The sequence below is a fragment of the Mizuhopecten yessoensis genome, unplaced genomic scaffold (genome assembly GCF_002113885.1).
Source record: "Mizuhopecten yessoensis strain PY_sf001 unplaced genomic scaffold, ASM211388v2 scaffold3853, whole genome shotgun sequence".
In the NCBI taxonomy this organism is placed as follows: Eukaryota; Metazoa; Mollusca; class Bivalvia; order Pectinida; family Pectinidae; genus Mizuhopecten; species Mizuhopecten yessoensis.
The window spans coordinates 785014-798493 of NW_018405252.1; the positions used below are offsets into that span (position 1 = coordinate 785014).

Consider the following 13480-nt stretch of genomic DNA (forward strand, 5'->3'; position numbering starts at 1 on the left):
AACCACCTTACTCAATATCTAGCATACAGATTTCAGACTAAAAAGGATTTGAAACTAGCACCTCTGATTCTTAACAAGGAAAATAAAGAAATTTTAGCACACTGACTCCTTTGAGCCCTACCCTACAGCCCTTGGGGGTAGGGCTGGCTCAAAATTTTCAAAGTATCAAACTGTCAATTCAAGGTTATAATTCCAATCAAGTTATTAACATGTAATATTCAAAGTATCATTTACCATTATAAACTATAATAAATTTTGCCCCCCCCCCCCTTCCCCAGGGGGTAAACGTGAGACTCTAGGGTCATAAACCTTAAGACCCTTCCATCTATGAAGAATGAAGAGTATTTGATTCTACCATATCTGGGTCTTGAGAAGAAGATTTTTGAAATTTTAGTCAATTCAATCCGTTTTGGCCCCGCCCCTCAGGCCCCTGGGGGCTTAGGACTAAACCGGCAACAATTTTTGTTGACCTTTGTCCATGGAAGGTCCCTGCAAAATTTCATTGAAATTGGTTCAGGGGTTTTGGAGAAGAAGATTTTTGAAATTTTAGTCAATTTGACCCTTTTTGGCCCCGCCCCTCAGGCCCCTGGGGGCTTGGGACTAAACCGGCCACTATTTTTGTTGACCTTTGTCCATGGAAGGTTCCTGCAAAATTTCATTGAAATTGGTTCAGGGGTTTTGGAGAAGAAGTCGAAAATGTAAATTGTTTACGGACGCACGCCGGACGACGACGGACAAAAGACGATTGCAATAGGTCACTTGAGACTTTGTCTCAGGTGACCTAAAAATGTGAACATTTCTACTTCTATCGTATGTAGTGTGATATCATCAAGTGATCTTATTGTGTTTTCCTATGCTTCAAAATATATGGACTTATACCACCTGAACACGCTCAACTAACCAGGGCACATGGTAAATATTTGTGGAATAAAGGACAAGTCTATTTGCAAGTTGTAGGGTTGGCAGCTTTACACTTGCCTCATCATGTTTGATCAATATATATATATCCACATCCATACTTTTACTTACTCTGTTAATAGAATTGACTAATTCGAGTCTGAACAAAGTCTGAATCTATTCTAGCACTTAAAAATGTTTCTTTAACTGGTGGTATTTATAGGAAGATCCTTTGTTTTCGGGAACATAAACACAATGTTTGTATCTTTTAAATAGAAAAAAATATGACAATCAACAGGAAACCACCTTTAAAAAAACCTAGACTATGAATACTGAATAGGATGCCGTACTGTATTTCTCATCTGGTAGCTTCACTCTTCACCACTTCAATGTTACCAACCGAAAATATATACACAACGGTGTAATGGTGACTGGTCTACATAACATATACACAACAGTGTAATGGTGACTGGTCTACACAACATATACACAATGGTGTAATGGTGACTGGTCTACACAACACATACACAACGGTGTAATGGTGACTGGTCTACACAACATGCACAACAGTGTAATGGTGACTGGTCTACACAACACATACACAATGGTGTAATGTTGACTGTTCTACACAACACATACACAATGGTGTAATGGTGGCTGGTCTACACAACATACACAACGGTGTAATGGTGACTGGTCTACACAAGACATACACAATGGTGTAATGGGGACTGGTCTACACAACATACACAACGGTGTAATGGGGACTGGTCTACACAACACATACACAATGGTGTAATGGTGACTATTCTACACAACACATACACAATGGTGTAATGGTGGCTGGTCTACACAACATACACAACGGTGTAATGGCGACTGGTCTACACAACACATACACAATGGTGTAATGGTGACTGGTCTACTCAACACATACACAACGGTGTAATGGTGACTGGTCTACACAACACATACACAATTGTGTTATGGTGACTTGTATACACAATGGTGTTATGGTACCTTGTATACACAATGGTGTTATGGTGACTGGTCTACACAACATATACACAATGGTGTAATTGTGACTGGTCTACACAACACATACACAATGGTGTAAGGGTGACTGGTCTACACAACACATACACAATGGTGAAATGGGGACTGGTCTACACAACATACACAACGGTGTAATGGGGACTGGTCTACACAACACATACACAATGGTGTAATGTTGACTGTTCTACACAACACATACACAATGGTGTAATGGTGACTATTCTACACAACACATACACAATGGTGTAATGGTGGCTGGTCTACACAACACATACACAATGGCGTAATGGTGACTGGTCTACTCAACACATACACAACGGTGTAATGGTGACTGGTCTACACAAGACATACACAATGGTGTAATGGGGACTGGTCTACACAACATACACAACGGTGTAATGGTGACTGGTCTACACAACACATACACAATGGTGTTATGGTGACTTGTATACACAATGGTGTTATGGTAACTTGTATACACAATGGTGTTATGGTGACTGGTCTACACAACATATACACAATGGTGTAATGGTGGCTGGTCTACACAACACATACACAATGGTGTAATGGTGACTGGTCTACTCAACACATACACAACGGTGTTATGGTGACAGGTCTACACAACACATTCACAATAAAACAAATAAGGTTATTTGTAAAAGTTGACTTTACGTTTATTAGTTAGATGACTCATTCAAGTTCTCTTTTGTATGGTCGACATCCGTAAAAGACTTGTGATGTATGTATGATAGTCCCTATTTAACTACTCTTTACTTTTTCGTTCAGATCATAGCTTCCTATAACAGGATACTGCTATTTTTTGGATGTTTTGCACATACACGGATACACCAATTCAAAGGTCAAAAAGCTATTAAAAGTTATTTTGGTTACTGGTACCATCAAATATGAATTAGCAGCTTAAAATCCAATCTACACTTAATGATATGCATGACAACTACACTTAACGATATGCATGACAACTACACTTAATGATATGCATGACAACTACACTTAATGAATATGCATGACAACTACACTTAACGATATGCATGACAACTACACTTAACGATATGCATGACAACTACACTTAATGATATGCATGACAACTACACTTAACAATATGCATGACAACTACACTTAACGATATGCATGACAAGCATGTGGTTGTGTCGATAGACTAAACAAATAATTATCTGACATTTTCTGCTTGTAAAGATAACTAGGCTTACTATATCCATGGAAACCCTTGGTGTACATTTACAATAACTGGCTAATTATGCTTCTATATTATATTCTTTCCTTATATCCATTAATGATTAATGATTTAGGGTAAATACATGTTTCTTTCGTATTGGATATCGAAGCTTCACAACGTTTTACTGATTGTTCAGCTAAGATATTATTCAAACTTCTTCCTACCATTCTTTAAATCAGGGTTGCAGTTGTATTGTGACACTCTACAGTCTTGAAGGAGAAACAAGTCAAGTATCGCAGCTAGGGCGGAACAATATACGCTCGTCGAATGCCATATAGTGTTAAATACTATCTTGCATTTAAATAAGATTTGCATCACCTTAAGCGCTAGCTAGCATGCTATAAATCTCACCTTTCAATACAAAGTCAATGTTCGATTTTCTTTAATTTTCTAACAGTTTGAGGAAAACAAGTAATCAAAAGCTTAGTCTCCAACTCATTAAACACAACTTGATATCATGATTATAAAGCCTACAAAGTTTCAAAGAAATCGATCAAAAAATGTAGATCTCCGGACAAAAAATTAATACTGAAATAAAGAAAGGCCTTTTTTATTTTGCAAAAATAGTCGAATCAAAATTCTTTTAAGGGAAACACAACATTATGTCATGATTATAATGTATACTAAGTATCAAAGAAATCCATCAAAAAATGTAGGAAGAGATCTCCGGACAAAAAATCAAATACTGAAATGAACAAAGGGCAATAACTTTTGGAAAAATTGTCGAATCAAAATTCTTTTAAGGGAGACACAACTTCATATCATGATTATAATGTATACCAAGTTTCAAAGAGATCGGTCGAAAAATGTTGGAGGAGATTGCCGGACAAAAAATCAAATACTGAAATGAACAAAAGGCAATAACTTTTGGAAAAATTGTCGAATCAAAATTCTTTTAAGGGAGAAACAACTTCATATTATGAATATAATGTATACCAAGTTTCAAAGAGATGAGTTGAAAAATGTAAAAGGAGATTGCCGGACAAACAAAAGTTTACGCCGGCTGGCCGGACAACCCCATACCATAATACATGTACTTCCGTCAAATTTGACGGGTGTAAAAAAAATAGAATGGGGACTTTCGAGAACTCGAATCTCATTTGATCCATCTTTAACAGCCTTAACTTTTCTACACTGTACTTCATACCAAACTGGAGGAACACTTTGGTTTTCTTATTGTGAAAACTTTTCTTTCCAGGGAGAAGATAATGACAATCTAAGTATGTAGCTATGAATTGTTTAGGAACATTTGTTAACAAACATTGGCAGTTTCTTTGCGGAGTTCGGTGGCTAGATTTTCAGCGGTCGTCGTCATCATCTCCAACACTATTATCTCTGTGCGAAATGAATATTGACGTTTTTAGTTATACTCATGGTTACTGCTGTTGTTATTACTCTAGTTCGGTTACTGCTGTTATTATTACTCTAGTTCACACTTTTAGAAGGACTTAATCTAGATTTACAAGACGAGTGTAGTCGGTGAAGCAGAAGACACATTTCTAATTTTTCAAAGGTCTCCGTAAAAGTCGTTCCCTCCTCCATATTTTGCCCAATATTCATTGTTTTTGAGTTCGAATGAGGAGTTTTACTTTATGGGATCGGTTTGTCTTTCATGATGCAACAAGGTCGCTGTCACTTTTGACAAGTCGAGCCATTTTCCCTCGCTGTGTAAGGGATGTTCGACCAGGCTTCCCGAACTTGTAGGTTCGACCTCATCCCATGAAATGTACTAGCCCCGATAACTCAGACAGATTTTTTTTTCCGAAATTCCTTTTCGAAAACTGTGCTGAAGGTAATTAATGATGTGACTTTGTTCATCCCGAGTTGATGTGTTCCACTAGTTTACTCTACACAGTAAGCGATGGGCCGTTCATCAGTGATCCGTCATTAAACAATTCTACCGGTGTTTCTCTAAAAAGTACTGGATTTCAAATATCTTAGGCATTCAATTTTGACACTGATCCAAAGAAGAAAATTGCAGCAAGGGTGCCATCTTTGATGACAGATAAAGTTTATTGTAGCTCGTTTTCAAGATATATTAGATGGATCTTTTGGAGATTTATGGGACGGAGGGGAAATGGTGAAAAGGCATCTTAATTAAGTTTGACCATGTTAGTCGCTATCGCCATTTCTCATAGAAGTGTATGTCTATCTCAAACATAGAAGTGTATGTCTCAAACATAGAAGTGTATGTCTATCTCAAACATAGAAGTGTATGTCTATCTCAAACATAGAAGTGTACGTCCATCTCAAACTTCGTTAGAAAGATCTTCCTGTTACCTAGTTTTGCCAATTTAGCTTTTACCTTGATCAAAGATGCTAGAAACCAAAATCATTCTTCTTGAAATTTAGGTACTTTCTAACCAATCACTGTCGTTTCCTGTACTATCTATCTATTATTTAAATATTTAATGTTTATCATTAATTTCTGCTTACTTCTGTAAGCTGTGCCATATTTATGCACGTCTGATGGCCAATAGTGTCCAAATTGAATTGATTTGATAGCGTTCGGCAGAAAAAAGGAGAACAATCTCAGAAACTTTGGAGATCAAATGACGCTACACATAGACCAGCTGGACACAAGTAAACAACAAAGTGAAGGACAAAAATAAACAACAAAGTGACAGTGTAAATAGAAGTTTATTTGTAATCTTGACTAACACACATCGCTGTGCATATTGCAATACAACAAGGAAATCAAAGTACATGTACACTCGTCCTTTTGGTTACGTAAACCTTACTGACATTGTACCAGAATGATGGTATGACGGTAAATAGTGCACATGTACATCCTTTCATCCTTTGATTACTTATTCTTTACTTAAATGTATCAAACTTCTAACCACATAAAACATACACAATCTTTTATCCTTTGGTAACCCAAGCTAAACTTAGCATACTTACAAACATGAATGTATGGTGGTACACAACGAACTCTTACACTGATATTATATAACAAGTCAATAGGGTGTATTCCACTCAGTTTTTATTGTTATTTGAACAAGTTTCACAAGTTTCTAAAACCACGGTAGCCATCTTGGATTTCTTGTTGGGCCTTACAATTACAATAACAACACAGTACACTTGGTAGGGCAATATAAGAGAAATACTTCTGGGTCCAACCCACTACTCTCAGGGTGAACCCACTTCTTAATATCTAACTTTGAATTATCATATCAAGAAATGTTTCATCCCTAAAAAGGTTAAAATCCCTTCATTAGTATTTAACTACTTTTTTCAGTGTTGCTCAAGGTAGCATGCAGACCATTGATGATCATTCTGATAAAGAATACTGACAAATGAGTTCAATTCTGATAAAGCATGCTGGCCAGTGAGGTTTACTGTAATAAAGCATGCTGGCCAATGAGGTTTACTGTAGTAAAGCATGCTGGTCAATGAGGTTTACTGTAATAAAGCATGCTGGCCAGTGATGATTACTGTAATAAAAGCATGCTGGCCAATGGGGTTCACTGTAATAAAGCGTGCAGACCCATGAGGTTTTCTGTAATAAAGCATGCTGGCCAATGGGGTTCACTGTAATAGTGTGCAGACCAATGAGGTTTTCTGTAATAAAGCATGCTGGCCAATGGGGTTCACTGTAATAGTGTGCAGACCAATGAGGTTTTCTGTAAGGGCCAATGGTGTTCACTTTAATAGAGCGTGCTGACCAATGAGATTTACTGTAATAGAGCATGCAGGCCAATGGGGTTCACTGTTATAAAGCATGCTGGCCAATGGGGTTCACTGTTATAAAGCATGCTGGCCAATGGGGTTCACTGTTATAAAGCATGTAGACCAATGGTGTTCGCAGTAATAAAGCATGCTGGCCAATGGGGTTCACTGTTATAAAGCATGCAGACCAATGGAGTTCACTGTTATAAAGCATGCAGACCAATGAGGTTCACTGTTATAAAAGCATGCAGACCAACGAGGTTTAAATGTACCAAGACTACACACTAGATTCACCAAGCACTTTGAACACAACATAAAATATCCATTCAGCAGCTGATATTGGTTACTAAGAGTCAAGTACATGACAACACTTAATGCATACTGTATTAAATACACCATAAACAATCCATGTATGTACTTAGTACTGACCATGTTTACACAAATAGGTATTTCTAGTAATGACCCCAATGCTTAAAGTTTGTATAACAATGAGGCAGGCTTAATTTCTGAACAGGTATCATCAGTAAATACAGAATTACACATACCAGGGCCTGTCTTCATGAAACCGTTCTCATGTTCAAACCCAGAGTCTGTGCTCAAGCCAACTTTCTTTCTTCAACTTTTCTGTAATACATTTTCTGTAATAATTTACGGTGTTTACACTAGAATTTTTGACCATGTTACATGATTGAAGAAAGTGGGCTTGAGTATGAGAACGGTTTCATGAACACGGACCCATCATTACACACTTATATCACAGCTCAAACCTATCGGTGTATTAGACCTTACAAACAGAATGGTTGGTTGTTGTGTAAACAATTGGTGTTTTGTAGACATGAAAAGATCGATAATCTCTGGTTTAAGTGAAATTTACAACAGTGTCTTTCATCATCGGCATGCACACCATGTAAACAGATACAAATCCTATCACAGAGCAATATTACAGATACTTCATATACTCACATGTAGAACATCAGATCAATAATAAGTAAGTTTATATCAAATATTCACATTTAACCAGCTAACTTCTTTATTGCCTTTTTTTAATGGTTAATGTTTCAAGTCAGATTATTCAACTTTAATATCCGATATGAAATACCACTGTTAGTAACTAAAATGTTCAGTCTTTTAGAATGTTAGTATGGAATGTTATGAAGCATTAAATATAATAGTTTCAAAGCTTAACTATTGATTTGCAGTTTAGGGTGATCTTGGTTAGTCCAATGCCCTGTTGTACTCTGCCAGGTCAGTGTGGTACATTACAGTGAAACTAACCAAGCAGAACAAAACTGATACAGGAGGTATTACCAAACGGCAAATCAGTAAGTATGGCAAGTATTTCATAAACATCAACATTAAGATATTGATCTGTATAGCATTATTTTAGTTTAATTCTGATAAGCCAATTCCAGGGGAAAATTGGATAATTAGGCTTGTATCCTAATTGAAATTTACAATTTACATGTTTATATATATTACATTTCTACTTTAAGTCCCTACATAAGTGCTAACTAATTGTAGTTTAATCATTATTTAATGATTTTACTAACTTTTCCCAAATTAATATCATAAAAGGTCGTATTTTTCTGAAGTTACTGCTGTACAGTTCTTAAAAAAGTAAGATGAGTAAAAATCCATACTTTACTGCAAAAAAAAGGAAGTAGCAACAAGAATATTCTGATTATACAGCAGTGAAGTGAGATAAAAACAGAAAACGCTGAATTTAAAACAAAGAATGCGGCAGAGGACTTGAATGACAGAACAATAAATCTATAATACATAACAAAAACATTTAACATGTCAAAATAATTAAAGTTTTAACTTAAACAAAACATTTCAATGAACAAGATAACAAATCTCAATTCTATAACCAATACTGAAATACTAAAACAATCCTGGTTTTACATCAAATCTTAATTTACACCTAATGTTGGTTGTTACAGAGTTCTTCATCAAATGTGTTTAAACTTGGCAAGCAGTACTGAAAAACATCAATATGTAATGGTCATCTTTAACCATAGTCCCTCCTATTCCATATCTACACCCCAAAGCTCTAACAATTATGGCTGATTTAAAAACACCTTCTTCCAATAACTAACATTAAATTATTACACCTGGATGTGGTACCTTTTGTTATCCTAAGAATGCAATTTTTGATATTGAAACAGAATTTGTTCCAATTGTTTTTGAACAAACTGAGGTATATACTGGGTATCTTCTAGGTCATCAGGAAGCACTTCTCAATCAAAGCCTAATTATTTGTAACATTTAGAATTTCCTTACTATAAATACTCACAACTGATGTGTTTTAGCTTCAATGATATTTGCTAAATACCTTAAAAAACCAGACAGACAGATGACTGAACCATAGAGGCTAAACATTACAACACGACATACAGCCACTTGGACCATAGAGGCTAAACACTACAACACGTCATACAGCCACTTGGACCATAGAGGCTAAACACTACAACACGTCATACAGCCACTTGGACCATAGAGGCTAAACACTACAACACGTCATACAGCCACTTGGACCATAGAGGCTAAACACTACAACACGTCATACAGCCACTTGGACCATAGAGGCTAAACACTACAACACGTCATACAGCCACTTGGACCATAGAGGCTAAACACTACAACACGTCATACAGCCACTTGGACCATGTCTCTGCAGGGTTTCTGTGTTTGGTTTGAAGATTCAAAAACAATATGTACCATAAAACACATGATGAGTCAGCAGTTGACTGGCTTTATACAAAGTAACAAATGGTCCCCAAAACACATATGAAATAATGCATGCTCCCCCTCATAAAGTCATACACTCTCAGGTAGGTATTCAGTTTTTATTCCAATATGACAACACTAAACGGTACCTGTTTGGTATTCCCACAATGACATATAAAAAGGACAGAACAGACTGGTTTTCTGAAAACCTCAGTGCATCATAACAATAATTTTACAGCACTGTAATGTACATATAATAATTAACGTCATATTCATCTTACAAACAATTATCTTATTTACATAATGACCTCCTCATCAGACTATGGTGCTATAACATACACACATTAAATCTACGGTATTCAGCATTCATTCTCAATCAAAAATTCTTTACACGCTACCTAATCTGGAATTCCCACACAATGACACTGTAACAAATACAGAAAAAGTTTACACACTGCACCATAATAATCTTACAGCACTTATGTACATAAAATGACTAACACCATACTTACATGTCCATGTTACAAACAGTTTTACAACGTGACCTTGATACCAGACTTTGGTGAAAACATCTGACTGATCATGTGACACATCACATGATTCATCACATGACACATTTTGAGAGAGGTCAGTCTCTTTGGAACTTGACACCTAATAACTGTCATCATTTTATTGAAATCATTAAAGAAACCTAGTGACAATATCAGGACATAAATATCACACATAGAGACATGGACATATAAATAACAAAGATCAGGAGACATCTGAACACAAGTTCGTTCAAATACATCACTGTCAGCAAACTGTAACACCACATTGGCAATGAACAACAGTAAACATCATTAATTTACCAGTTATCATACCTTGGTGTTTTTTTGTACTACTTAGTTAAAAAGCACTAATTTATGATAACTGCTAAATAGTAATAACTATATTCCTTGAAGTTATTAAAAAGATTTTGTGCTAAATCATGATGCATTGTCGCTGTGGAGAGGAAATTCAGTATTCTAATTTACGAGTGTAATGTGTTTGGTGTTTGCATGCATGTACAATCACACCAATTTTCTGAACTAGTTCTGTCTATATTGAACTGGAAACAACAGGAGCACTTGGTTGATCTTTATATTTAAACACTTAGATTTGTTTCCTGGCAGTGACAGTACAAAGATTTGTTTCCTGGCAGTGACAGTACAAATGTACAGAATACTACATATACCGTTAACTTACTCAATGTTGAAACTGTTCAATATTTTCTGAGGATCAGTATTACTACAGACCACATAGCACAAGTTTCCTGGTATGTTGTGTCCTGAAGGGTGACATTCTGTGAAACTGGCAAGATCGTTTTGTGTCCCTAGACACAGTTGAGATCATTCCACATATAATTATCCCTATATTCTAAATCCATGTAAAATCACTGACATGCAATATTCTGGGACATACTGAAAGTCTGTTGTAGTTCAGTAATATCTACATTGCTATACACAATATACACTGACTATAATGCTATTCAGTTGACGTGTACTGGTATACACTTAACTGGTATACACTTATCCAGATTGCAGATAATTAATTGCTATTCAAATTGCACGCAAGTCCTTAAAAGATTTCTACATCTCCTCCAAGGTAATTGTCAGTGTAACACAAGAGCTTAACTTTGCCTAGGAGATCCATCAGGAGCTTCACCTCCTAAAGAAGGTCCGTCAGATGTCTATGAAACACAGAAGCTGATCAGCCTCGTCCAGGGGGTCAATCAGGAGCTTCACCTCCGAAAGAAGGTCTGTCAGATGTCGGTGTAACACAGAGCCTCGTCCAGGATGTCCACCAGTTGAGCTGTGTAACACAGGAGCTTCACCTCCTAAAGGTTTGTAATACATGAGCTTAACTTTGCCCAGGAGATCCACCAGGAGCTTCACCTCCTAAAGAAGGTCCGTCAGAGGTCGATGAAACACAGAGACTCGTCAAGGATGTCCATCACTTGAGCTGTGTAACACAGGAGCTTCGTCTCCTAAAGGTTTGTCAGGTGTCGGTGCAATACACAAGTTGAGCCTGTCAGTGTAACACAAGAGCTAAACTTTGCCCAGGAGATTCATCAGGAGCTTCACCTCCCAAAGAAGGTCTGTCAAATGTCAATGAAACACAGAGACTCGTCCAGGGTATCAATCAGGTGAGCTGTGTAAGACCAGAGCTTCGTCTTCGAAAGGTTTGTCAGGTGTCAGTATAATACATAAGTTATGCATGTCAGTGTAACACAAGCTTAGCTTTGCCCAGGAGATCCATTACCTGTCAGTGAAACTTAGAAGCTTCACCTCCCAAAGAAGGTCCGTCAAGTGTCAGTGTAATACACAAGTTACACCTGTCAGTGTAATACAATTGCTAAGCTTCGTCCAGGACGTCCATCAGGAGCAAGAGCAACACAGGAGCTCTGCCTCCTATAGAAGGTGTCATTGTCACACAGAAGCTAAGCCTCAGCGTCAAGGAGGTCAAGGAGAGACAATGGTAAGCCTTGCCAAGCCTCGTCCAGGAGGTCAAGGAGAGACAACAGTAAGCCTTGCCAAGCCTCGTCCAGGTGCTCAAGGGGAGACAACGGTAAGCCTTGCCAAGCCTCGTCCAGGAGGTCAAGGAGAGACAACGGTAAGCCTTGCCAAGCCTTGTCCAGGAGGTCAAGGAGAGACAATGGTAAGCCTAGCCAAGCCTTGTCCAGGAGGTCAAGGAGAGACAACGGTAAGCCTTGCCAAGCCTCGTCCAGGAGGTCAAGGGGAGACAATGGTAAGCTTTGCCAAGCCTTGGCCAGGAGGTCAAGGAGAGACAATGGTAAGCCTTGCCAAGCCTCGCCCAGGAGGTCAAGGGGAGACAATGGTAAGCTTTGCCAAGCCTTGTCCAGGAGGTCAAGGAGAGACAATGGTAAGCCTTGCCAAGCCTCGTCCAGGAGGTCAAGGAGAGACAACGGTAAGCCTTGCCAAGCTTCGTCCAGGAGGTCAAGGAGAGACAATGGTAAGCCTAGCCAAGCCACGTCCAGGTGGTCAAGGAGAGACAACGGTAAGCCTTGCCAAGCCTCGTCCAGGAGGTCAAGGGGAGACAATGGTAAGCTTTGCCAAGCCTTGTCCAGGAGGTCAAGGAGAGACAACGGTAAGCCTTGCCAAGCTTCGTCCAGGTGCTCAAGGGGAGACAATGGTAAGCCTTGCCAAGAAAAGAACTGCTATCAACAGTATCACAGACATGCCTGTCTACCTCTCTGCACTTCATGCATAAGAATTCACCTACAATTGCAAATGAACAAAGTTTATGGATATAATGTGACACATTTTGCGGATTTCAAGTACAAATCATTTTTTGTACGAAAATGAATTGATAACATATTAGATTTTATAGCCGAGAATATCTGAAGTTTCACAAAATTGCCAAGATAGCTTCCTATTCATCTGTTGCACATTTAGAACCAGATAGGACTTCTCAACACATACGGAACCAGACAGGACCTACCACTAAACAGGCACTGTGACTGAACCAGACAGGACCTACCGCTAAACAGTTACTGTGACTGAACCAGAAAGGACCTACCACTAAACAGTTACTGAACCAGACAGGCCCTACCACTAAACAGTTACTGTGACTAAACCAGACAGGACCTACCACTAAACAGTTACTGCGACTGAACCAGACAGGACTTACCACTAAACAGTTACTGTGACTGAACCCGACAGAACCTACCACTAAACAGTTACTGCGACTGAACCAGACAGGACTTACCACTAAACAGTTACTGTGACTGAATCAGACAGGACCTACCACTAAACAGTTACTATGACTGAACCAGACAGGACCTACCACTTAACAGTTACTGAACCAGACAGGACCTACCAGTAAACT

General features: G+C 38.1%; 1 protein-coding gene across 1 annotated transcript; it reads left to right on the forward strand.

Annotated features, from left to right (window-relative positions):
- The first annotated feature begins 5835 nt into the window (after positions 1–5835).
- On the forward strand, positions 5836–13307 carry LOC110448146 (oviduct-specific glycoprotein-like). The gene is made up of 2 exons (XM_021494227.1): positions 5836–6767; positions 6830–13307. Exon 2 carries the CDS (start codon positions 12107–12109, stop codon positions 12860–12862), a length of 756 nt encoding a protein of 251 aa, XP_021349902.1. The 5' UTR covers positions 5836–6767; positions 6830–12106; the 3' UTR covers positions 12863–13307.
- The last annotated feature ends 173 nt before the right edge of the window (positions 13308–13480 follow it).